This window comes from Denticeps clupeoides, chromosome 3, assembly GCF_900700375.1.
Source record: "Denticeps clupeoides chromosome 3, fDenClu1.1, whole genome shotgun sequence".
Classification (NCBI taxonomy): Eukaryota; Metazoa; Chordata; class Actinopteri; order Clupeiformes; family Denticipitidae; genus Denticeps; species Denticeps clupeoides.
Window position 1 is genome coordinate 16728922 of NC_041709.1, and position 26001 is coordinate 16754922.

The 26001-nt window shown below is 42.2% G+C and overlaps 3 protein-coding genes across 5 annotated transcripts; 2 read left to right on the plus strand and 1 right to left on the minus strand.

The window, feature by feature from the left end:
- The first annotated feature begins 114 nt into the window (after nt 1-114).
- clip1b (CAP-GLY domain containing linker protein 1b) lies at nt 115-17059 on the plus strand. Of its 3 annotated transcripts, none has more exons than XM_028972809.1 (20): nt 115-229; nt 2078-2248; nt 2425-2918; nt 3224-3348; nt 3445-3640; nt 3719-3916; nt 4031-4134; nt 4300-4360; nt 5290-5394; nt 6031-6162; nt 6577-6693; nt 7867-7924; nt 8026-8276; nt 8964-9029; nt 12882-12988; nt 13934-13994; nt 14073-14229; nt 15095-15147; nt 15234-15346; nt 15817-17059. In XM_028972809.1, exons 2-20 carry the CDS (start codon nt 2161-2163, stop codon nt 16037-16039), a joined length of 2709 nt encoding a protein of 902 aa, XP_028828642.1. In that variant the 5' UTR covers nt 115-229; nt 2078-2160; the 3' UTR covers nt 16040-17059. The 3 variants fall into 3 exon arrangements, with proteins under 3 accessions (XP_028828642.1, XP_028828644.1, XP_028828643.1); XM_028972810.1 differs by lacking the exon at nt 115-229 and adding an exon at nt 564-641; XM_028972811.1 differs by lacking the exon at nt 5290-5394.
- A 120-nt stretch (nt 17060-17179) lies between these two features.
- Nucleotides 17180-21096, minus strand: LOC114786043 (B-cell CLL/lymphoma 7 protein family member A-like). The gene is made up of 6 exons (XM_028972813.1): nt 20767-21096; nt 19339-19420; nt 19162-19249; nt 18835-19002; nt 18647-18747; nt 17180-18516 (listed from the first exon to the last, which is right to left on the minus strand). Exons 1-6 carry the CDS (start codon nt 20856-20858, stop codon nt 18427-18429), a joined length of 621 nt encoding a protein of 206 aa, XP_028828646.1. The 5' UTR covers nt 20859-21096; the 3' UTR covers nt 17180-18426.
- A 192-nt stretch (nt 21097-21288) lies between these two features.
- ddx55 (DEAD (Asp-Glu-Ala-Asp) box polypeptide 55) lies at nt 21289-25771 on the plus strand. The gene is made up of 14 exons (XM_028972812.1): nt 21289-21685; nt 21769-21819; nt 22086-22172; nt 22271-22362; nt 22442-22504; nt 22619-22768; nt 22864-23053; nt 23338-23420; nt 23514-23645; nt 23789-23881; nt 24120-24234; nt 24660-24828; nt 25134-25426; nt 25510-25771. Exons 1-14 carry the CDS (start codon nt 21578-21580, stop codon nt 25636-25638), a joined length of 1755 nt encoding a protein of 584 aa, XP_028828645.1. The 5' UTR covers nt 21289-21577; the 3' UTR covers nt 25639-25771.
- Nucleotides 25772-26001: the final 230 nt, after the last annotated feature.

A 26001-nucleotide genomic window follows, 5' to 3' on the forward strand; every position in this document is an offset into this window, starting at 1 on the left:
TATTTTCATTAAAACCATGTGAACTTGTCACTTATAAGGAAGGGGAACACTGGTGTGTTGATAATGGTAAAGAAAACCCTAATTAATGAACCTTTATTCATCGGCGAGCTGGAAGGGGGACGCTGACGTCATCGCAGCCCTGCCTCCTGGCAGCACCGTGTTTTTTACAACCAGCGCTTTCTAGCGGGACCATGGGCAGCGTTCCTGCCTCGCCCTCCGCGGAGACCAGGTGAGACAACGTGGGCGGTTCACCCGAACTCCCCCCGAATCCATCCGCATTTTCACGCCTTATCGGATTCCGAGGCTCGGGCTGCGCGCTGGTCTGAGTAGCTCGTCGGCCGCACTGACGAGCGCCAGCGGATGGGGCGACTCTTTTATTCCGGTCTCTTTACTCCCAGAACCGCTCCAGCGAACGGCATAAGACCGTGGCCGCACCCGGCGTGGCGTCTCGTGTTTACTCTAAGTGTTTAACACCCTGGTTAACCAGGAAGCTGGCACCGAGTCGCTAAACCTGTGGCATTCCATTGTGTTTCAGACGAGAGCTAAGTGGCTAACAGCTAACCTGGGTACCGCTTTACCTCCTCGAGTCCAGCAGCATCACTGCAGCTCGCCCAGAGATGAGATAAAATCTCATCTCACAGGTCATTAATGGATCACTGCCGACTAACATTTATCAAGACCGACTTACAATCAGTAGTTACAGGGACAGTCCCTCCCTGGAGTAACTTAAGGTTAAGTGTCTTGCTCAGGGACACAATGGTAGTAAGTGGGATTTGAACCTGGGTCTTTTGGTCCATAGGCGAGTGTGTTACCCACTAGGCTACTACCACCCTCCATAAGATCTCACACACACAGGGAAATTAATGGACATAACAGCCCGATGGAAATATACAAATTGCAAAAGAATTTAGCAATCTAACATGAAAGAGGGGTCAATATTTGTTATGATCTGAGAAAGTTCTCAAAGCCTATACTTTCACTTATTTAACAAAGTGTAAATTGATTTTTTTTAAAGAGCCCAAATACCTGTATTTACAGTAAATATCAGACATACATATGTCCAAACACTGGATAAAAAGACCATGCTTAGAAAGTAGAAAGGGTTTTTAGTGATGGATTACATATAATCATGTAGGTTCGGGTGCAGCTAATTGTGTTCATATTGTCATAGTTCTTTCAATATGATCAATTTTAATATCAATTTAAAGGTGCAGCACTGATCCAATGCCTCATCGTTTGCTTCTCTTGTGGCCAGGGATGAGGTGTTGTTATGATGGTGGGGTGCTGTCCCACCCACTATTGCTCAATGGTTAAAATGACATTTTTAAGTCTTGAAACAAGACTAGACTTAATATTTTTTATTTGCTTGCTTATTTATTTTTTCCCTCTATGTGTTTGCATGGGTTTGAGTTTTTTTGTCAGCCTGACTGTTTTATAATTGCCTGTTTTTGCTCGCTCTTTGGTTTTAGAATATTATGTGATGAGATAACAGTTGCAGAAATGCATTTAGTGACATTTGCATGCTATCCTGCTAGTAAATGCCACGCCATGTTGCTTAACACCACTCCATACCTGAAGAGGTGGTAGTGAGTTACTATAGCCTCCAGTTTGTAATGCTGCCTGAAATTACATCCAGGTGATGTCTCCAGTTGTCAAAATCTTACACATTGCACCTTGAATAAGTTTGTTTAGCCCCTCTGCAAACCTCACGTTACAATAAACTTAGGAAAGGAACAGGGTTTTAATGCTGTCACCACATTTATGGCATTTATCAGACGCCCTCGTCCAGAGTGCCTTACAACCAGTAGTTACAGGTACAGTCCCCCCAGAGACACTCAGGGTTAAGTGTCTTGCTCAGGGACATAATGGTAGTAAATGGTAGTAATGGTGGGATTCTGAACCAGAAGACCCAGGTTCAAAGCAAGACCACTACCACCCAGCCACATCCATGAAATTAGTCACATAAAAATCCAAGTTGTCCAATGGAATGAAACAACTAAAGAACTGAACTGAAAAAGTTTTTAAGTGATGATTTAGCATTTCAATTTATCATATAGTTTAATATTTTTTTCCTCAGTACCTCAAAGCAGTGTGCACCTTGGTTGAGCATGGGAAAAGCTAACTCATCTTCAGGGCAGTAGAGTCATAGAGCTGGAAAATATGAGCACAGGAAAACCAAGCGGCATCAAACCACCCAGCAAAATAGCCAAACCACCTGGGCTGTCAACCAAGACCGTGCCCTCCTCTGGTAAGGGTAATTCCATATACGTCTGAATCTAATTTAAACTCTTAAGTGTATATTTTATTTGTGGGCTTATTGACACATGATGATTGGACAATTAAATTAGAATATCTAATTTGAGCAACATATATAACCATATGAGTAAATTTAGCCCTTAATTATGTATACTTTCCCTCTGATAGCTGACTCAAAGCTTCCAACCTCTCCAAGTGCTCCAGCCAATGCTGCGACTCAGGATACAGCAAAAGACTTCTGCATAGGTGACCGGGTGTGGGTAAACGGAAACAAGCCCGGCTATGTGCAGTTTCTCGGAGGGACACAGTTTGCACCAGGCCAGTGGGCCGGCATCGTTTTGGACGAGTCCATCGGGAAGAATGATGGCTCGGTGGCAGGCGTGCGATACTTTCAGTGTGAAGATCTGCGGGGCATCTTCACGCGCCCCTCCAAACTATCACGGGTTCCTACAACGGGGGGTAACGAGGGGGTTCAAAGTGCTGCTGTTAAGTCAGCCAGGCAGTCCTCACCTGCCACTACTACTGCCACCTGCAGTGAGGTTGTTGACACGAAAACATCACTTACTCAGAACGTGGCGCCCAGTGATTCCATGTCCAACCTCTCAGAGACTGATTCAACCAAGAAGGCGAGGCGGGAGTTAAAGCTGGCCGATCGTGTGCTGGTAAGGCCATAACACGGTGTGAATACATAACCATAGCAATCATATGTAGGTGTATATTGTACATTTTTGCTTTCACATTTTCACATGCTCATAAACATATTTTTTTTATTTTGTTCCTGCTATGCAGCATAATAGAGCCTATAATGTTGTCAAAGTAATATTGTCCCCAAAGGAATGCCAGTTTAAGCATTTAATTTTTCATTATGGACGTAGCAATAAAGGTTTTTGTACGATGCCAGTAAGTATTCCAAGTAGTTATTTATTCTCGTTTCATATTCATGTCATTTTGTCATTTTGATTCTCAGATTGGGGGAACCAAAGCAGGTGTGGTGCGATTCCTGGGTGAGACAGACTTTGCAAAAGGAGAGTGGTGTGGGGTAGAGCTTGATGAGCCCCTGGGCAAAAATGATGGAGCAGTGGCTGGAAGCAGGTAAGGGGTAGCATGAAAAGTAATGAATCAACATCTAATTGTAGTGTCTTCTCCATTTTGTTCTAGTTTCTGGATACTAGTGTACCTTTTCTGCAGGTACTTCCAGTGTCAGCACAAGTATGGCCTGTTTGCTCCAGCACACAAAGTGACACGCATTGGCTTCCCATCCACTAATGTGTCCAAGAGTGCAGCACGTAAGTCTGGTCTGAAGCGAAGTCCAAGTGGATCATCAGTCAGTTCCCTAAGCTCTGTGGCCTCCTCAGTTGGCGGCAAACCCAGCAGAGCAGGTCTGGTAAGCGCAAATTTAACAACAGAGGCATAGATTACAATTAGTGACATCTTGCTGACATGTGTTTTCGTTTTTTGCTAGCTGACAGAGACATCGTCTCGCTATGCACGCAAGATCTCTGGGACCACAGCCCTGCAGGAGGCATTGAAGGAGAAGCAGCAGCACATTGAGCAGCTGCTGGCTGAGCGGGATCTGGAGAGGTCGGAGGTGGCCAAGGCCTCAAGCCACGCTGGAGAGGTGCAGCAGGAGCTCGCCTTGCTACGAAAGGGTCAAGAGCAGGTCAGCACCTTTACTGCCTTCACTCCACATTTAGATATTTAAATAAATTCAGTAAGAATGCTAAAATGGTTGATTGAGAAAAAAAATCCAGATTTGTGTTTCTTTTTCTATCAGTATGCTTTTGAAATGGAGTCCAAGCTGGATCAACTTCGCATTTTGGTAGAGACTGCTGACAGGGATAAAGTGGAGCTGATGAACCAGCTGGAAGAGGAGAAAAGGTGAAGTGCTGTTAGGTGGATAGAATGTTGGGAGGCATACATTAGCGGGCTCTTATTAGGTTAGCTGAAGGAAGGGAGGCAAGGAGTACAGCGTGGAGAAATTAGAGCAAGGACAAAATAGAACAAGTTTCTTCTGCACTAAAAGCTCTTTTCTCTGCCTTACAGGAAAGTGGAGGATCTTCAGTTTCGAGTAGAAGAGGCCTATATTACCAAAGGTGACCTTGAGGTAAACTTATTCTTTCTACACTACAATTAGACATTGATGTTTGTTTCCTCTGCAATTTGCTAAATTGAGCATGCCACCTCATCCAGAATTTAAATGGAATTTCAATTAGTTTTCCTCTGCTGTTTAAAGAAGACATGTTAATTTAGTACCATCCATAATGCATCATTCCAAGATTTCTTGTGCCCTTCAGTGCATATCCACCCTTCATGTAGTTTAAAATGCAAGCAAATGCATATTCCTCACTGACAAAAACATCCATCTCTGAGATTTTGTACATAATGGATCGTTGTTCCAGTCACTATTGTATTCATACCCAGTAAAAACCAAATGAATGAATATAAGCCAATGTTCATTTTCTTATTGCTCTTCATTCAGCTGACAGCCTGACTGTATTGCTCTTCTCAACGTGACTCCTTGCCATTGGCTTGAGGCAGTAGCTGAGGACAGCTTTTTCACTACTTCTACTACTGTAGTTATAATGCCAACCTGCCACTGCATTTTACTCTGTAACCCATGCTTTTTGAGGAAATTATCCAACAGGAGAACTGAAGCATTATCTTGTGTGCATTCATCTGTTCACTCATTCATTCTTTCTTTCTTCCTAATGCCTTGCCTATCGTGGGTTGCACATGCTTTCTTCCTTCATTAATTCGTCACATCATTCTTTTGTTTGTCACTTTTTGCATTTTCGCTTCTTGCCCAGATATTTCACACTTGCATGCACTGAGCCATGCCAGGCCATTCTCCACTTTAACCCTTTCATGCGGCCCTTGTGCCACTGCAGTGCCACTGCAGTTTCTGCCTTTCAAAATGGAAGAGGAGGATGTTGACGTCTGCATGCGGCTCTTTTCTCTTGGCATTGAGCTTGCATGTGACAGAGGCACTGGTGTCTTCTCTTCCCTTTTCCCCCTCCTTTTCTCTACTAACAGACGCAGACCAAACTGGAACATGTCCATATAAAGGAGCTTGAGCAGAGTCTACTCTTTGAAAAGACCAAAGCTGACAAACTCCAGAGAGAGTTAGAAGACACTAGGGTAAATGGATCTTACTCTCTTAAACAAGAATTGAGGCAGGGGAGGTAGGTCTGTGGCCCTTTCCACCAGGGCCCTGGTTGGGTGGGAGACATGGATTTAACCCCTAAAGGGTTGATTAATTGCCGACTCTTGGATTCTTTGTTATCTGGAAATGGCTGCGGATTCATGCAAGGCTGTCATAGAGCAACAGAACAATCATTTTTATCAGCATTATTGGTAGTATACTGATAAATCCAGGTAGGGCAGTCTCTTTTCTGTATTTATTATGTTCTCGGTCACTTGTGTTCATTTTTGAAAACCCATGTATTTACAAATACAGCATTTGGCAGATGTTCTTATTCAGAGTTTACATTAGTGCTTTATATCAGTATATATATATCAATATCAATCACTGAAATCCCTCAGTTGGTTCACTATTTATTATATAGGTAAATGAGATGCCTGGTAAATGAGCTGCCCTTTGGTTTTATATGCACTTAAAACATTCAAATAATACTGTGCTCCCACATGCATTGCTATTCGTTAAAATGCATAGAAGGCTATGAAAACACAATCCAGGTTCGATGATGGACACTATTGTTGTTACACGTCATCCCAAGCTTCACTGATGTGTCGCTGGTATGTTGTGTTACATAGCTGGCCACTGTTACGGAGCGATCTCGGATCATGGAGCTGGAGAGGGAGGTTGCTGACCTGCAGATCAGACTGGTGACCGCTCTGAAGTCAGATGGGGTCCGCTCTTCTTCCCCTCCACTTCAGGATAAAAGGGTGAGTGTCTCATAATCACATAAAGCGGGAATAAAAAGTGTATTTGTAGCTTTTTTACAATTCATTGCCCATACAGGATCTATATTGCCAATGGAACACATTGTTTTTACAAAGCAATACCTAATCATGCTCACATTTACATTTACATCTACGGCATTTGGCAGACGCCCTTATCCAGAGCGACTTACAACGTGCTTAAGTTACCATCGATGAAGAGATCAATTCCGGTTCACTAGGACCCCAACTATGAATACATCTATTTTATTCACTCTGTTGTAGATTCTGTACACAATATTCTTTAAAGAGGAAGGTCTTGAGCTGTCGTTTGAAGGTGCTCAGTGCTCAGAACCATGTTTTGTTCCATTGTGCTTACTGTAGTTTTCTTAATTCATATGGATGTTTTTTCTGTTTTAGATGAGGGAGTTGCTGTCTGAACTGGAGGGAAAGCAGAAGGAAGTGGTGACATTACAACTGAAACTCAACTCATGTGAAAAGGAGAGGAATGGTCTTGAGGTGCAGCTGGAGAGCATGGTATAAAGTGGAGCACACACAGCAGCACTGGCTTGATTACTTAAGCCAAAAGACAGAATCACTTGTGTTTTAGCAGTGTGGTTAGTGTACTACATGGTTCCTACAGTCATTAAAAAACTGGATATTTGAAATTTAGAATGTTTTGGAATACGAAATAAACATATAAACTAAATAAATATCTAAAAACATATAAACGAATAAACATAAAATTATGGAAAAGTCAGTGAAATCTAATGATTGACATATGAATGTATAACGAAGTACATTGTTCCTGTAGGACTGCACAAGAAACTTTTTCTATGTTTACAACTACAATGTTTAAAACTAGCTCAGGTCTACAGTATCTTTGCTTGTTTTACATAGTGAATCATGTACAGTTGTGCTGCGTCTGTTGCTTCCATTTTCCAGCACCTCCACAGCCACATTTAAAAGTCATGTAAATTACAGCTGATAATCTATGCCGGAACCCATTTTACTTGGCCTGGGGCTTGCGCGAACATGGAGGAAGAAACACAGTCCTTAAATTAAGCTTTTAAGGGTTGTCATATGTTTAGTTTAACAATATTTTGTGGGTTTGCTTATAGAATTTATAGAATGTATAGTCGTGAAAATTTGCCTTAACATAAAAGTAAAAGTAAAATCGTTTTAAATTATTTTCTAAAAATGTGTAAGAACCCTGGTACTATAAAAGCCATTCACAACTCATCACATTAGTAATTCAAATTAAAATATCAATTTATGAAAGTTACATGCTGGACATATCATTTGACCTGAGTCAGGATGAGATATTACTTTATATTTAGAGGAGCAAGAGAGAGAGATAAATGTCCAATGGCGTAGATCGCTGACTGATTATATTGTTTACTGTTCCATTCACTGTCTGCCTGTTTATAACAAGGTGGTCATTTTGTTGGAGTAGCTATGCTGGTCATGTGGGACAGAGGTTGATTTTTACAGTAACTCTCTATCACCTCTTGAGGTGCACCATGGTATTGCAGGATGCTGTTGCTTGTTATTTGGCATGCCGTTTCCTATAAGCATACACAATACTTCCATCAGAACTGTTATTTATGATTATTTTGATTTGGTTTAGCTTTTTTTTCTAATTTTCACCCTGAAAATGTTGGAACTTTTTTGTCTTGTGATTGCATCAGTCTTTATTTTTTATTTTAGAAGCAGAAACTACTGATGTCTTCTGAAGAAAGTCAGAAGGCAGCAGAAATCTTTCAGGGTAAATAAAGTAAATAATGAGTGGATAAGCATATGTTTTGCTGTGTGAATTCAGTGTACATGTTTTATGACTATAATATAAGAACTCCACTGTGTTTGCAGAAATGGAAAAAAGTGTAAAGGCTGATAAAGAGAAGATTGATCAGATCTATACAGAAAAGGCCAATCTGGAGAAACAAATGGAATCCCAGAAGCAACAGCAGAAGGCCCTGTTTGAGGAGCAGGAGCGACAGATGAAGGAGCTGCGGGAGAAAATGGACGAGGCAGAAGAGAAGATCAGCAGGGACAGAAAGCGGACTAGGTTGCTGGAGGAGAAAGTGGAAGAGTTGAAGGCCTACAAAGAGCAAGCTCAGGTTAGCCTACAGCCTAAATACACCCTAGCTGAAATCTTTTGCATATTAATAAATCACTATAATTACAACAATGTTCAAAAACATGTAATAAGACTATAATTAATATATTCACATGAATTGGTATATTTTGGTGAGGTTCACGTATATTTTATTACATCTAAATGGAAAATCTATTTAAATGAATTCTACAGAACTCAATTTTAGGATTTAATGGCATCAAAAGAATCAGTCGATCAGTCACAGCCGCCCTATACATGAAAGTATACCCCCGTTGGGTATTTCTTTTTTAGGCAATCCAGTAAATTTCTCATCATGGCTGAATAGTTAATAGAGCCTTTTGACTCCTGTTGTCAAGGAACTTTGGTTGCTACGGAGAATTCCCAGTGGGAAATTATGGGAAACAGAATGTTTTTTTTCATAGCGCCAAAAGAACTCATGAATGGACAGCTGTAGACAAATGCTGAAACTTGCCATTTTATGGCATCCTAAGAAATCATGTTCAGAGAAAGCAGACCCTTCAGTGGTCGGCACATTAAAGCTTCCTCTGAGAAGAGAAACTGAATGCCGGGGTTGAGTCCTCACATATACACCATTTACATCCTTGTAACCAAAACATGACACATGAAAAAGACATCAGGCCAAGTAGGTAATTTTAATTTTAAAACAATACCTGCTTGTTTTGCATAGGAAGCTGACAAGGTGTCAAAGGACCTGGAGCAGATGCACCAAGAAAAGCAAGACATTCAGCTGCAGGTAAGGATCGAGAAACTGTATTTATTTTGATTTCACATGAGCTGAGATGGGTTGTCTGCCTTTGGATTATTTGAGGCTGATGGAGCCCAGTTTCGACAGTGGCAGATGGCAGATTCGGAGTTTAATGTCCATTAAGACAAAATGCATTTGAAAGAGTGCACTTTTACTGAGCATTAAAACACTGAAATTCCCGATCCCCACCTGCTTTCTTTGTAGCTCAATCTAATATATCCTTCATTATTCACAGCATTTGGCGGACGCTCATATACAGAGCGACACAGGGCGGCCTTATATACATTTATGATGACTGTCTTATCTAGAATATTTGACAGCAAAAGTGTGTTTGATTTCCTTAGAGAGAATTAGAGAGGAAATTCTTAAGCCGCTTTAGTTGCCCACATCTGGAAAAGACGGTAAAATGGACAGAAAAAGTACAATAAAACTGCGCAAACAGCCTCGGTTTTCCCTCTTACACAAAACAGGCTGTCATGCTCTTAATAGGATTATGTAACGGTTTAGATGGTCTTTGCTTGGTAAATTGCTCTTTGCCCCATGGGGGTTTTCATTCTATATTCAGTACATGTGCTCACGCACATGCTGGAGTGTCGTTGAAAGATGGGAGGGGCGGTTTCTGCCAGACACAGCAGTGTGGATACAGTACTTCAAATATGCATTAATTTTGTGTAATATGGGATTAGGCACACTTGATGTGTTATACCACGCCCTTGAATATTTCAGCTTCATGTCAGAAGAAAGCTGTATATATGTTTTATCAGGTTTAATATCAGATGTTCAGTAATGCACCCGGTGAACAGACCTGGCATTAGAAACGCTCTGTAATTTAGACAATAAACTGGGCCATTGATTGTGCAGCCACAGAATTTGTGTCTCTGGCTGTGATGCTGACAAATGAATAGAGAATTTGCATGTAACTCACATACACCGAACAACAGCTAAACATAACGAATGTGAAGATAAACATGATAAACAGAATTCACAGGTCAGAATTTCCCTAATATCCTAAATCCATCGAATAAGTGTTCTGGCTTCTTTTTTTATGTCTGATTTTTATAAAAATTAATAATTATCATAATTAATATGCCCTGGCACCCACTATTATGGATTCACTTTCAGTATAGATTTGTTCCTGTTTTGTGCTGTGCCAACTAATGGCGACTTTAGCCTCTGTAGACAGATCTTTTCCCATATGGTGTTTGGATTTGATTTCTAGCTGAACACCATAATCTTTTTGTTATTATACGTACCCAGTACGTTATGCTTATCTAAAATACAGGACGTTCATATGAATCACTGTGAAGAATGGGAGGGCCTTTGTCCTGTCCACTTCCTTAGGGCAGATGGCACATGTGGTTATGTCACAGTACAACTGGAGAGCAACAGTGCAGAAAACAAGCAAAATGCCCTCATGGTATTCTCATACGCCGACAAGTGAACCTTTCAGAGGCTGAATGCACACATTATCATCTAAATGTGTTTACAGTATTAAATGTGGATCAATTTACAAGATGTTTTTAATCTTGGTTTCAATGAGTGCTAACAAAATATGGATAGAAAAAAAATGAAGGGATTTTTTTACATTCCTCCCTTCTTGAGCCATCCTATATATATGGTGCTTTCAGAGTTGCGGGACAAAATCATCTAATCAAATTGGATGATTACAGGATGATGAGTGGCAGTGTTAACCATGTATGAAGGGCGATTTGCACTGATGCCCAGCCTCCTTCCATCCTAGCTTTTCCTGCGGGTGATATAGTCATGCACATGCTTGCATGCATGTGTGAGACATGTACGGTTGTGTATTTTCCACATCACTGTGCATCATCACTCCACAAGGACCTAAAGAGGTCATCTGCGGCTGTACTTGAAACACACTGTACACGCTACGTTCCTTCACTAAATTTAATTCTGCGCTCATTTATTGCTCCTCCCGGTAGCAGCTGCTGTGCCAGCATGTCCATTAAGATATGCTAATGATCAAATAAAAATGCTAATTTCTGGCTCCCTCGTGGACGAATTGGCAGAAATGCTTACACTGACTGTCCTGGCCCTCTTATGATCATCAATGGCACACTCAGTTTGGAATGGTGCTTGATGATGAGCTAGAGGAGGGTATGTATGGGCCAGTGAATGAAGAGTGGGGGGGGGGGGGGGGGGGGGGGGGTGGACAGCAGAACCTGACGTAGAGGAGGGCGGAGCTACAGAGCTCTTACATAATGACTCTGGCCATATTAGACACTGTTTGTGTGTGAGAGAGGGAGAGCGGGAGCTCTGCCTGAGAACAGATCGAGCGCTCACAGCGTTCCGTCGCACGAGCTGCTGCCTCTCAGCGGGGGGGGCTGAGACAATGTATTATTGATACCGCTGGCGGGCTGGAATATTCAGGCATGGACACTGGAGCCTTTCCACAGACCTGCCACAGCAGCATCTATGCATCCCACTTTCAGGTAACGAAGCCCAGACTGGGGTCCTGAACATCCTGTTAGCTGGACCAGCAGCAGACCGCCACAGAAGCCAAGTCATTTTGTGGATGCGAGCGGGTGCCGGAGTAGGAGATTAGTATTCTGTGCTTTTTATACTACAGATTTGGGAGAGAAAGTCGTTTGGGGTTTTTGTGATGCAGTATTGTGAGTGATTGATTATTATCAGAAATGAACGGACACCGTGAACGACTGACAGAGCGACGCATGTCACAATAAACACAGTAACTTGATGTCACTTGAATGATTTTTGGCTATGCTTTACATTTTAAAACTCAATAATTATTCAAATATAGTTCAAGTAAAACATTAAATGCATATTGGAAAGTGAAAGATTGCTTGGTCATATGAAAGAGAGTATAGCATGGTGCAATGCTTTTAGGCTGATTGAGAGTAACATGGGCCAATGTAATAAATTCCCTATAAATGGACCCTTGCTGCGTGAAAGGAAAATGGAAATACGGATTTACGGATCGGGTCATACATTATATTTCATTTCCTATTGTCTGGTGAATGATGAAATATGTTCATGAACATTCTGCTTGTGAGAAAGATTTGACAGAAATATAATACCTCCTTTGTCTCAAAAAAAAAAACTACTAACATGTCTCTATAATGAAGTGCGGTTATGGCGTCAGTGTGCTGATAGCAGAACATAAAAAGAACACTTTATCGCCATGCAATTTGCAATAGCCTTAACAGCAACAGGATGTTGGGACTAATAAATGACAACAGAACAGGTGCATATTTGGAATTCTGGTACAAACATTTGGAATATGTGAAAATTCCCTAACACAACACTGGATGCATGACAGTCTGATCAGTTGGAAAGCACTAAGCCTGTTGCAAAGCTGGTGTATACTTAGACCAAAAGACGTAAATCTCTTATTTAAGGTGGCTCAAGCAAGTGTTAATTCGTAGGGATTGAATGCTTAGTGCCAGCGATGTAATTCAGAATTTTTTTTCCCCCCAACATATTGTGACTGTGCAATAATAATGAGTAAATTTGTATAGTAATAAGTGAGAAATTTGGTTGACTTTTGGTTCACTTCTGGCGTTTTTAAAAATAAATTTGTTGATACTTAACTACTGTTAAGTAATGGAAGTACTAAGTAAAAGGTATTTACAGTGTCAAGCCAGTGGATCAGTAATCTGAGGCAAAAACTCAGTTACGTCCTGAGACAACTGTGGATGTGATGTCAGTGCTTCCATTAATTTTCAGTTTATAAAGAGACTGTCATATATTTTTATCCGTCACACTATTTAACATTTGCAGCCGCCATTCTGTGCTGAGTAAAGAGGATAATTGTACCCATCTCCTGAGTTGCCCGAACGCTTTTATCCCTCCCTACAGCTGGAAGCACTGAAACAGAAGAACTTGCGATTTCAGGAGGAACGCAGCCGCTCCGGGGAGCATCCCAGCTCCGAGAGCCAACGTACCGAAAGCCCGGGCACGGAAATGTAAGTGTCTAGACCTGAAACCACACAGTTTAAATAAGACACTGTAGGCCAGTAGAGAAAATAGTGCCTTCCACCAGGAAATCCACAGACATGCATGTGAACATGTCCTTTCAATTTGTTAGTGAGATTTTCTAAATGCGCCACATATATTTCTGGAGTACTATTCATTATTGCATCGGCAATAGTGGACAGTTTAATGCAATTTCACCATGTCATTCTCATATCTGCTGGAACTGATGAATTACAGAATGATGAGGGAATGACGTCAGGTCTCCAGATTGGGAGTTTGGTCATTCCCGAATCACTCCAGTTTATGTCTTTTCAAATGGGTAAATCATGAATGAACATGAAGAGACACACCAACAGATACTTTATGCTTCTTAAATTAGCACTGGTGTGCAAACGCACCTGCAAATCACTTTCTTCTATTACATAACCCCCCCCCTCAGACATTACAGCATGAAACATCCGTTTTTAATGACTCCGAGAGATGCGTCCCAGACCAATTTTTGGACATGCAACTCCAGCTCTTAATTACAAACAAATGTCTTCTCAACCTCTTAGTTTTAAGAATTACCAATTTTTTGTCTTTTGTGAATTAGAATGCATGCTGTGAAACCGGCTGCACTTTGTGAATCTCCTCCTTTGTCTCTGTATCTGTCCTGGAAGCAGTCTCCAGCCAGGCTGTTCTGTGGGAAACAATGCGGTGTTTTCAGAACATCTGCCCCAGTATACAATGATACAAAGAAAAATAAAAAGCTGTACATTTTAAAACAAATGATAAATGTCATTTGAAACAAATGTTAAAAGTTTGAATGTAGCATGACTTGAAATATATGTTTTTTTGTTTTTTACCAGAACACTGGATTGAAAAAAAAAAAAAAAAAGTCACATTTAAAATAATATGGGGATGAAAGTTCTTTTCTAATTTGTGTGTTTCTACAGGGACCGCTCCAACGTCTCCATGTCTGAGAAGGACAAGGAGTTGGAGTCACTGAGGAATGAGGTAAAGGCACTTGTTAAAGGTGCTTGATGAGCATGTAATAACCTTCACTGGTCTCATTTTACCCCTGTGACCCACCAGATTGCAGTCCTGCGCGGTGAGAACGCCATGGCCAAGACTTTGCAGTCAGCCGTGGAGTCCCTGGAGAAAGACAAAGCCCAGCTACAGAGCAGAGTCCAAGGCCTGGAGCAGCGGCTCGGGGGACAAGAGACGGCAGATGGGGACAAGATCTCCTCAGGTTGGGCTGACAACCTGTATAGATGATTTTAAAGCATATACTTTGAGAAGTATCCAGTAATACAGGTTCCGCTGGCCTGTCTATGGTCCTGCAGTGGCTAGAAATGGCGATATGTATTGCTTCACCGTTCAGAGAGCAGCAGATCAGATGGTCAGATCTGGAATTTGTCTCCTTATGTCATCATTATGCTCTCATACTTTTTCCAGCCATAGAATTTCCCACCCCTCCCCTAAAAATAGAGCTTTTTTTTTTTTATGGTTCCGTCACGCGAGACTTTTTTTTTTTTTTCTGGAAAAACACCAACATGACTGGACCAAACCTTGTGGTTTCTGAATGTGGTTCCGCGAAATGCCCCCTCGACTTCTCAACTTCTATACAGACACCGAAACGGTGGGGAAATCTCATTGTGTGACTGGCTCAAAGTGGCTGTAATTTTGCACCACGGCTGAGCATTATATACTATATCTAAAAAGAGGCCATGGGACCTTTAATCTTTAAAAATGAAGAGAACACATATTCATGCCAATGTTATGAAGCTTTTATTGCTATCATAACTACTAAATTCATTAAATCCATTCCATTCATTAATGGAATGTAGTTACTGAATAATAAAGACTGGTTCTGATTTTCTATGGTTTAATGGGTTAAACTCAGCTGTAGCCTGTCTTATTTGAAGACATTGTACTGTGTTCTAGCTGCAGTGGGTGCTGCTGTATCTGTGTCAACTAGTGCAGAGAAAGGTTTTCCTTGTGGGATCGATAGCACTGTCCTGGTTTTTGCTGTGATGTCTCCCACTGTATAATGCTGGCCTCAATTCCATGCAATTCCATGCTAGACTCTTCTGCATATGTTTCTCCTGGTGCAGGTGATGCAGCTCTGGAGCAGTTGCGAGAGGAGAAAGAGTTTGCAGAGGGTCAGGTAAGAAGACTTTTTTTAAACCATAAATTAGTCCTGGTAAATCATTAGTATCACAGCTATTACCGCTGCCCTCTTTTTTGATGCAGATAAACTTCCTTAACTCTGTCATCGTGGACCTCCAGAGAAAGAATGAGGAACTGAAAGCCAAGCTGCAGAAGATGGTTGTAACAGAGTTCAATGGAAATGAGGAAAATGAGACGTAAGTCCATCTGAAAAACACACTTTTGCATTGCTGATAGCTGTATTTTGAATTCACTTCTACACACTCAAGATATCCTAAACCCATGTAGATTTTATATACAAGATGACTCCAGAAGGCAGACATGGCCCCCCAAAAAATAGTGGATATACAAGTTTGTGCAAGCCAAACATACTGAAACATACATGTGGTTAAGACAAAGGAAACAGTTCAACATAACTGGGTGCATAATGGGAATGGGAAGAGAATCAGACCAAATGTAACTTGTACAATGGTGGCCTCTCATGGCTGAGGCCTGGTAGGGCCACGAAATGACAGTCACTTGTGCTCTGCGTAGAATGCTTAGTAAATTCTGTGTACAGTAATCCAGGAATATATAAAAGGTTAACATATGGCACAATATTTACATTTTTGCAGAACATAAAACAGAATATTATGTTTTGTGATCTTTTTCTTTTTCTACTCACCAGCAAAAGAAGGTCCAAGAAGAAAATGCCTCCTCGTGTCTTTTGTGACATATGTGACTGCTTTGACCTGCATGATACTGAAGACTGTCCTACCCAGACACAGCTGCCTGACTCGCCCCCACACACGACCTACCACGGCAGCCGAGGGGACGAGCGGCCATACTGCAACATCTGCGAGACCTTCGGCCACTGGACCAACTCCTGTAACGACGACCAAACGTTCTGAAAAAGTAGTTCCTACAGGGACCTTCAGCGCACAGATCGGCCCTCGCCTGGATCTGTTCATCTTTTTACCTGTTGTTTGTCATCGTTGACCTCAAACTAAATGGAAAGACTGTAATCTTTGTCCCTATTAAGCCGAACTCTAAAACAATGCACATTACAATGCTGCTTTTATATTCTGGTCTTTGTTGTGTCTTTAGAAAACCGTAGTAATGTGGATGGTCTTATTACAAATGTGTAGTTAAGGAAGAAAAATCCAAATATGAGTACAAGTACAGGGAAACTCAGACAAGGGCCTGACAGGGACCAAATATATTGCCGCACTAGCCAATAGTAACTTTTTGCACTGCGTACTTTAACATGTCCCCTTTTTTCAACACAACAAATTTTTAGGGTTCTTCTAAAATATATATACATATATTTTTATTTTTTTTAAATAATACATGTCAAAACAACAGAAAAATGTTATAATTGTTGTGTAATTTCTCTTTCCTGTCATGTATATGAAATATCACAATATCTGAAGCACAAGAATGGGCGTTGCTGCAACTTACAATACAAACGCTACATTGTGTTAATTAACAATTTAATTATCAGTTTAACTGAAATATTATTTAATATGAGCATTATCCATTTTTTATGTATTTCTGTTAATATACTGACTTATAGCACAAAGGCACTTGTATTTACAGCATTTATTGCAAGAATTTTGTGGACTATTTCTATTTGTAAGTTATATACTGTGATGGTATGTTACTGTTGCACTGTTGTATGTACTATATGCTGACACTAATTATGTGTAACAAAATTATATGGTGTCTTTTATAATGTCATCCTCATTTACAGCGATCAACTTTGACAATTTATGTGCCCATAATATTGGAAGCCTATTCAACACATACATTAGGTTTTAACACTGTTATTTCCCAGTATTACAATGGGCTACGGTCTCAATTTTTAACAATGGAAACCAGTTATACGGTGAAATTAAGCAAATATTAAATTAAAATAGAGGCAATTAAAACCAAATAGTATTTTCTTTTTCTATGAATTTTCTTTCAGCTAACATTTTAATAACACACACAAACACTATATTAAATATAGACTAGACAGATCTGTAAATAAAGCAATGACCCATTCATGATGTGATTTCAAAATGTTTTACTATTAAAATCATATCCATTTATCAGAACAAAACACTAATGATGGCATAAATAGATAAGAACACAACCCTCTATCTGTACATCCAATACAGGACTGACAATTTGGTCCCATATGAATGAATTTTTGTTTTCTTGATGTGTAGCACAAACAGCAACAGTTACATTGAGAACATGAGGGCAGTTTGACAGACCTAGACCAAAACTCATCTCAAATCGAAATTATGCAGTCACATTTCAACATGGTTCGTCTTTCAGCATGCGTGTGGACCCAATACCTAGGCACCAGACTACCCATCAAAAGAATGCTTTAGTCGCAGATTAAGTTCAATCTCTGTCCACAAATCTGGCCCATATTGGTTACACTGACGTACTAGCTCTGCTAGACTGTACATGAGGTATCTTCTGCAGCTTGTAAACGATTCTAGTCGCTCTAAACACAATTTGGCCATTATTTGACCCTTCGTGCATGTCAAATTCTGACTGGAATCTACTTAACATAAGGTACAAAGCAAAACCAAACCAACGCTTAATGCCCGTAGTTAAACTGTTAGTAAAATGAAAAGTCTGCAGTCTTGCTTCCGAGTAGCTCCTGTGGTGCTACGTTTAAGGCGTGACGTGACTGGCGCTCCACATGTTGGAATATTCAGTCTAAAGAAGGTGCATCTGCTAGACCAGTGGTTCCCATCCTGGCCTTGAAGGAGTCCCTTAAGGGCTGAGAACCTCTGTGCTACACCACAACACACACTTCTTGAAAATACAGGAGCAGGTTCTTCTTAATGTCCTAATGGAACCAATGCACTTGGAACCTAAATGTTAACAACACAAACAAGGACATTCATAACCCAATAGGACAAGGCACACCACCATGCAGAACCTGTGGTTTTAGCCATATTTTCACTGCTGTTTCACTAAACCGTTACACACACACACACACACACACACACACACACACACATGAATTTGATAGGTTTGGTAAAATTGAAGCTCAGTCGCACAACTTTTGTTACCAACCCAACACTTCCAAGTTTGATAATCTGCTGCCAAATTGCTGCTGTGACCCTCCAGGATTCCATACACTCTTGCCTTAGCTGGTGACCGTGTCTATCACGCACCAGTCCTTATCTAGGAGGAAACTGACAGATAAAGGAGAAAAAAAAAAAAAACAAAAACACACACTAGGAAACTATGGATAAACATGAACGCATGAAAAGCTCCCTCAAAAGTGTAGTCAGTGATTCCTGGAAGAACTGGCCTCCAGGTCTTCAGACGGAGGCTCCAGTTTGCTTTTCTTACTGGGAGGAGCATCTTCAGCTAATTCCTGCAAGAGAACAAAAACGAAATGTGAACCACGAACACGTCTGAAGGCAAACGAAACCGATTGTGCCTGTTCCCCATTTATGGAGGGAGGGGCCGCGCACGTTTCAGCACCGACACAGCGAGCGGGGTACCTGAGTGACTCTGCAGCTTTCAGAAGAATGGTTCTTTTCTCCGGAAGACAAAGGGTCTTTCTTACCAACATCCGAGGAGTCTGCAGATAAGCTTGTTTTTCCTGCGCAGAACAAAATGGTTAAATCTTCTTAAATGATTCAATGGTTAAAGTGACACGATGTTTTCGTTGGAGCGGACAATTTCTTACTGTCGTGAGTTGGACTGTCTTTATCGGGAGACTGGCTCTGGCCCCTCTTCAGCTCACCAATGTCGTTCTGTGGGGTGGCAGTGCTCTCTGGTGCTGGACTTGTACTGCAGCTCATCTCCTGCTTTACCGGAGAAGAGTCGGTGATGGAGCTCTGGTTGCTGTTTTCATCTGAAGGACCAGTCATTAATATTATAAGAAAATTCATGCAGAAACATCCACCAGAAAAGAAGAAATTATTTGCACAGAACATCCAATAGTATTCCCATTTAATATTAGAACTAAAGCAATCTCAAAAGTGCTGAACATGCCAATCCAGCCAGGACACACCATGCATGTCCATCATGCCAGGAGACGAGCTGTTCTCTGGAGTGGTGACCTCTGACCCATATTTGTCGTTCTTGCCTTTCTTCTTTTTCTACAGACAGTTGCAGATATTCAGTATTTATGGACGCGACACAGCAACGTACGATGTATTATAATGAATGATCATGAACCTGAACTTACACCGTCGGACTTCGAGTCGGTCACTGGAACCCATTTATAAATTCGTAAGGACGTGTCACCAACAGTGACCCATTTCTTCTCCCTGCAGAACAACGCAACCAAGACGATTAGGCTTTTTAATATGAATCCGTTCCAATCATTTTTCTTTTGAGGCATTAGTATCATTAAATAAATGGAAGACGACGTTTAGGTGACAATCATACACTTGCGTTCAAAACTTTGGGGTCATTTTGAAAACTATTATAAGTAACACGCAGGCATTCAAAACGTGTTCATGAGGGTGAAAGTGAAAGTCACACGTGATACACAGCAGCACAGCACACAGTGAAATTTGTCCTCTGCGTTTAACCCATCACCCTGAGTGAGCAGTGGGCAGCCATGACAGGGGCCCGGGGAGCAGTGCGTGGGGACGGTGCTTTGCTCAGTGGCACCTTAGCAGATCGGGATTCGAACCAGCAACCTTCTGATTACGGGGCCGCTTCCTTAATCACTGCCCCAAGTAGTAGCCTAGTGGGTAACACACTCACCTATGAACCAGAAGACCCAGGTTAAAACCCCACTTACTACCATTGTGTCCCTGAGCAAGACACTTAACCCTAAGTCCCTGTCCCTGTAACTACTGATTGTAAGTCGCTCTGGATAAAGGCGTCTGGTAAATGCTGTAAATGTCGCAAGTGACTCAGGAGGCTGCAAATATCTGTTAATAATGGAATATCTGCATACATGTTGAGAGGAACTTTACACTTTACACATCAGCCTACCTGTTACACATATTTGGTTATGTTTGCAATATTGAGGTCTATATCAGTCGCAAAAGCATTTCACTGCATATCATACCGTGTATGACCGTGTACGTGACAAATACAATTTGAATTTGATACAGCAACATCAGCAAGAATTCTCAATCATTTTACTCCAGTCAAATAGTATCTAACACCAACATTTCTTCATTATCCGCGTATTGCTGTATTTTGATATTTGGGGGTCTCCGCCCCCCGTCTGCCCTCGACAGGCCCGGCCGGCCGGGCGGCGTCTGTGCGGAACCGCGAGCGGCTCCAGCGCTAAATTTAAAAAGTTGGCGTCGCACGCGTCCCCGCCGTCCCGCGAACACCCTCCGGCCGAGTCGCGGAGATCCGAGGTCCGTCGCGCCGCGGCCGCGAACCGGGCGCCGGCTTCCTGCGGCTGCCGGGAAATGGCTCCCGCTCCGCGGCCGCGGCGGAGTCGCGACGCCGAATGCGGCGGCGTTTCGAACACGCTGCAGCCGGCGCGTCCCCGGTCCCGCCCGCGAACAACCACAAAAAAAACCCCCAAAAAATAAAATAACCCGTCGCGCGTTCCACGCCGCGCCCCGGCTCTTTCTCCCACTCGTGCCCGCCTCCCCCCTCCTCGGACGGGGCTTTGTTCAGTGACGAGCGCCGCCTCGCTCACCATTTTCGTACTTTCTCGATCGCGGCCATAACCCGCTTGACGTCATCCTTGGCTCTGCTGCGGGTCTCGGCGCGGACCGACCTGCCCGACATGTCCGCGGCTGTGGTGATGCTTTAAAACTCCTGCGCTCCGGCGAATTCGGCAGCCCGGTGTTTACCCCGCGGCGCGCGTTCACGTGCTGCCCGCGCGCGCCCCCGAAATGCGCGAGATGGCGCCAGTGCGCGCGCCTGCTCCCCCGCCGACCACGTTTTTTTGATCCAACTAACGTTTCACGTCTGTTATTTATTCCGTGAAAACGCGCTTTCTCTTTCTCGGCGTGAGAAACGCCGCGTGTGGCGCGTCAACCCTGAGCTGGAAAAAACCCACTTTCCGTAGTAAACAATCCGTATTTAAAACCAGCGAGTAAAGTTGGGAGAAATATATACACACACACACACATTCGATCATATCCAGGACAATACTGAATCACTGCAATAATTAACTTATATTTCTTTCTGAAGGGTTTGCTAAATCGATCCAGCAGTGGTGTGTAGGTTAAAAGCCTCCGCCTCCGTCAGAACGTATTTTAAACATTGCGATTGAAGCGGCGAGGCAGCTTCTTCTGGAGCGAATTGACCGAGCGGTCGCGTTGAAATGGACACGTTGTCTTATCTTGTCTTTGAAGCGGTCTACGGCGCTAGGAACCAATGTTATCTGTGTCCCGTTGGTTCCGGATGAGGGTCGCGTTTCTGCACGGACGGAAGATGGCGCGGGGCCGGAAGTGAAGTCGGCATGGTTCAGTAAGAAGACGGCAAGACGGCGGTTGTGGGTTATGGAGAGCTTTACCGAGGGAACGTGGGACGGTCTCCCGGTGGCGCTGAGTCGTGGTGTGTTACAGACCGTGGAGGAATTAGGCTTTACCCACACGACCCCAGTCCAGGTGCCAAAAAATGCGTAAATCTTTGTTTATAAAAGTTTCCGCTGCGTGCTGTGGACTCACAACTGATGCTTTCCTGTTCGCAGGCTGCCTGCATCCCCCTCTTCATTAGCAACAAAGATGTAGCTGCCGAAGCGGTAAGTGTTTTCATTTTTCACGGCCTAGCGGTTAAGGAAGCGGCCCCGTAATCAGAAGGTTGCAGGTTCGAATCCCGATCCACCAAGTTGACACTGAGGTGCCACTGAGCAAAGCGCCGTCGCCACACACTGTTCCACTGGCGCCTGTCATGGCTTCCCACTGCCCACCAAGGGTGGATTTTTAAAAGCAGAAGGCACATTTCATGGTGCTGCGCTGCAGTGTATCACAATGACAATCACTTCACTTTCACGTTGTGTATTTGTAGGTAACGGGCAGCGGCAAGACACTTGCTTTTGTTATTCCGATTCTGGAGATTCTTCAAAAGCGCGAGGAGAAGTTGAAGAAGATGCAGGTAAATGTTTCCCTCGGCGTGTGTATGGACGGACGGACGGACGGATTCTGTCCGGTTGACTGTTTGATTGGATGTAATTTGTGTCCTTTCCTCTGCAGGTTGGTGCCTTGATAGTCACGCCCACACGCGAACTGGCCGTTCAGATCAGTGGAGTGATTGAACGTTTTCTTAAGCACTTTCCACAGTTTAGGTTCATGATTTTTTCTCTATTTTAAGCTTCTGTCTGGCTTTCTTTCTTTTTTCTGTCTAACATTGTCTTCTTTTTTTAGACAGATTCTACTGATTGGTGGTTCCAACCCAATTGAAGATGTTGAGAAGTTCAAGGAGAATGGGTACAATTCAAAGTGTATATTATTATTTCTTTTATGACCAAGTATGCGTCATGTGGTGCCAAGTCTTGGCCCTCTTATGTGTGTGCTGTTGTATGATTTAAAACATGTCACTAGGGGGAACATTGTAATCGGTACCCCGGGACGTTTGGAAGATATGTTCCGCAGGAAGGCTGATGGTCTTGATCTGGCAAGCTGCGTGAAAACACTGGATGTGCTTGTTCTGGATGAGGCCGATAGGCTTCTGGATATGGGATTTGAAGCAAGGTGCACCTTCCCTACTAAAACCTACAGCTTTTAAACCAGCTCCTTGTTCATTGTCTTTAACCCTAACACAGAAAATGTCTTCCTTTTTACTTCAGCCTTAACACAATACTTGGGTATCTTCCCAAGCAGCGGCGCACTGGGCTGTTCTCTGCCACTCAAACTCAAGAGCTGGAGAAACTAATGAGAGCCGGTCTTCGTAATCCTGTGCGTATCACAGTGAAGGAGAAAGGCGTGGAAGCCAGCAGTTTACAGAAGACTCCATCACGACTCAGCAACTACTACACAGTGGGTTCCATGATAATAATTCCAAACTTTTCAAATGCATACTTTCAATATTGAGAAGATACAAGCTGTAAATTTACATTGCACTGTCCACTTTCTGCCATGACAATGTAGTGACATTGACATTATTCAATGTATAATATCTATATGTGTGTACACACCCATTTGTTTTGGCATAATTATCATAAATTAAGCTCAAGTCATACTCCTCAATTAGAGAAAACAAAATATTTGTGTGCTATATGATGTTTGTTTTGAGTATATTTTTGAGTCTCTGTTTTGCACAGGTATGTCGAACAGAGGAGAAGTTCAATACTCTGGTGACCTTCCTGAGGCAGCATAAACATGAAAAACAGCTTGTATTTTTCAGGTGTGCGAGATTCTACCATTTTCAATTACAACTTATTTTACTAGTAGATTTCGAACCCCTCTTCTCATTATGTGCTGTCTTTTAATTTCTCAGCACATGTGCCTGTGTAGAATATTTTGGAAAAGCCCTGGAAATGCTGATCAAGAATGTTACCGTCCTCTGCATTCATGGCAAGATGAAGGACAAGCGCAACAAAATATTTTCTGCATTTCGGGAGCTGAAGAGGTTTGGAGGGGTCTTTTTTTTTTTTTTTATCCATTAGAAGTGTTCCATAGGGTTTTAAGGTTTTAGGCTCACCTTTTAAAGGATTCTCTGTACTTCCCTTTTTTGACTTATTTTTGTCTGTTTATTTCCCTTTGTGTTTTTAGCGGAATCCTTGTCTGCACAGACGTGATGGCACGTGGCATAGACATACCAGAAGTAAACTGGGTGCTTCAGTATGACCCTCCGAGCAGTGCAAGGTATGTTCCTGCCTCACCCCCAAATAAAAAGGTGGGACCAATTCAGAGATGAATACCAAGGTGCTTTAAAAAAAAAAATTCTGGTCTTCAAAAAAAGGTTTTATGATGCATATATAAAGCATTGTATCGGTATACATCTTCAGATAATAAATTCAGGAAAACAGTGATGACATAATTAATAATCCAGGAAAAGATGACTGTGTACTGCATTTTTTATATGGATTCTTTACTGTGACAGCTCTTTCGTTCATCGATGTGGACGGACCGCTCGCATAGGAAACCAAGGCAATGCCCTTGTCTTCTTATTACCAATGGAGGAATCCTACATAAATTTCTTGTCCATCAATCAAAAAGTAAGTTGATTGTAACCCTTTCCCTCAAACAAACACTCTTGGAATGGTAGTAGCCTAGTGGGTAACACACTCGCCTATAAACCAGAAGACCCAGGTTCAAATCCCACTTACTACCATTGTGTCGCTGAGCAAGATCACTTAACCCTGAGTGTCTCCAGGGGGACTGTCCCTGTAACTACTGATTGAAAGTCGCTCTGGATAAGGACGTCTGATAAATGCTGTAAATCTAAATTATGTAAATGGAGTATAACCTCATCAAATACTTATACTCCAGCTATTGGCAGCAGTGAAGCATTTTATATGTTTTTCTAGGATGGATTTGCTGGAATTATTTATTTTATTATAAACACAAACCAAATTTGTGCATTGTGTGTTCTGCACTGTTACCATACCTTTTTACCTTATATGTGTTATGTTTTCTGCAGTGCCCATTACAGAAGTTTCCACCCATAAAAGATGTGGTTGATCTGCTGCCTAAAGTGAAGGCGATGGCCTTAGCTGACAGGGCTGTGTTTGAGAGGGGCATGAGAGCGTTTGTGTCGTACGTCCAAGCTTATGCAAAGCATGAGTGCAGTCTCATCTTTCGGGTCAAAGGTAAACCTTCGATGGTGTGTGTCACTATCTTTTGCAAATGTTGTAGAAAACAGAGGCTGTTAAAATAACATGGTTGCTAATAAGGATTTTATTCAGTAATGATATTCAAGATTTTTGGGGACATCTGTATATTAAAATTAGACAGCACTGTGACTGAGTATAGAACATGCACTCATCGCTATTCATACCTTTTTGTTTAATGCAGTTAGGAATAATAGCGTTGGAGACCAGAGTGGTGTGGGATAAACCCCGCCAACGCTGTTCTACGTGGTTCTGAGGGAGTGTTTTTTTTTTTCATTGGTCAGATCTAGACTTTGCCTCCTTGGCCCGAGGCTTTGCCCTCCTGCGCATGCCGAAGATGCCTGAGCTGAGGGGAAAGACCTTCCCAAACTTTAAGGAGGAAACGGTGGATACGGATTCCATTCGTTTCAAGGACAAGAACAGAGAAAGACAGAGGCAGAAAAAAATTGCTGAGGCAAAAGAGAAGGTGAAGGAAGCACCAGTCAGGAAAAGCTTCATCAAGAACCAATCCTGGTCCAAACAGAAGTCTAAGAAAGAAAGAAGAAAAAAGGTGGCTGCAAAAAGGAAGCTTAACGAGGTGATTATTTAATTAAATTTTTTTTTTGGGGGGGGGGTAAATGTAATGTTCTTTGTTTGCAGTACTGATTAAGTCTGTTGCAGGGGTCCGATGTCGACGACGAGGACATGAATGAGCTTCTCAATGACACTCGACTTCTGAAGAAACTCAAAAAAGGCAGAATCACAGAGGAGGACTTTGACAAGCATGTGGCAGGAGGACAGAAATCTTAACATTGCTTCAGGACTATCACTTCACTTTATCATCTTCACAGCATTCTGCATTTTGTGCTACTATGAGGCATGTGCTATTTTGCAGAGCAGCAATGATAAACCCTGTAAAGAAGTAAATGACAACTTAACTCCATTAACCTGTGCGTGTGTACGGAAAAACAAGTATTCCATTTACTAAACTATATCTCTGAGCGAATGGGACGTCAATAGCACATGAACCAACGAGATGTACAGGGTGGGCCATTTATATGGATGCACCTTAATAAAATGGGAATGGTTGGTGATATTAACGTCCTGTTTGAGGCATATGTGAGGGGGCAAACTTTTCAAGATGGGTGGTGACCGAAGTTGGCCATTGGATCA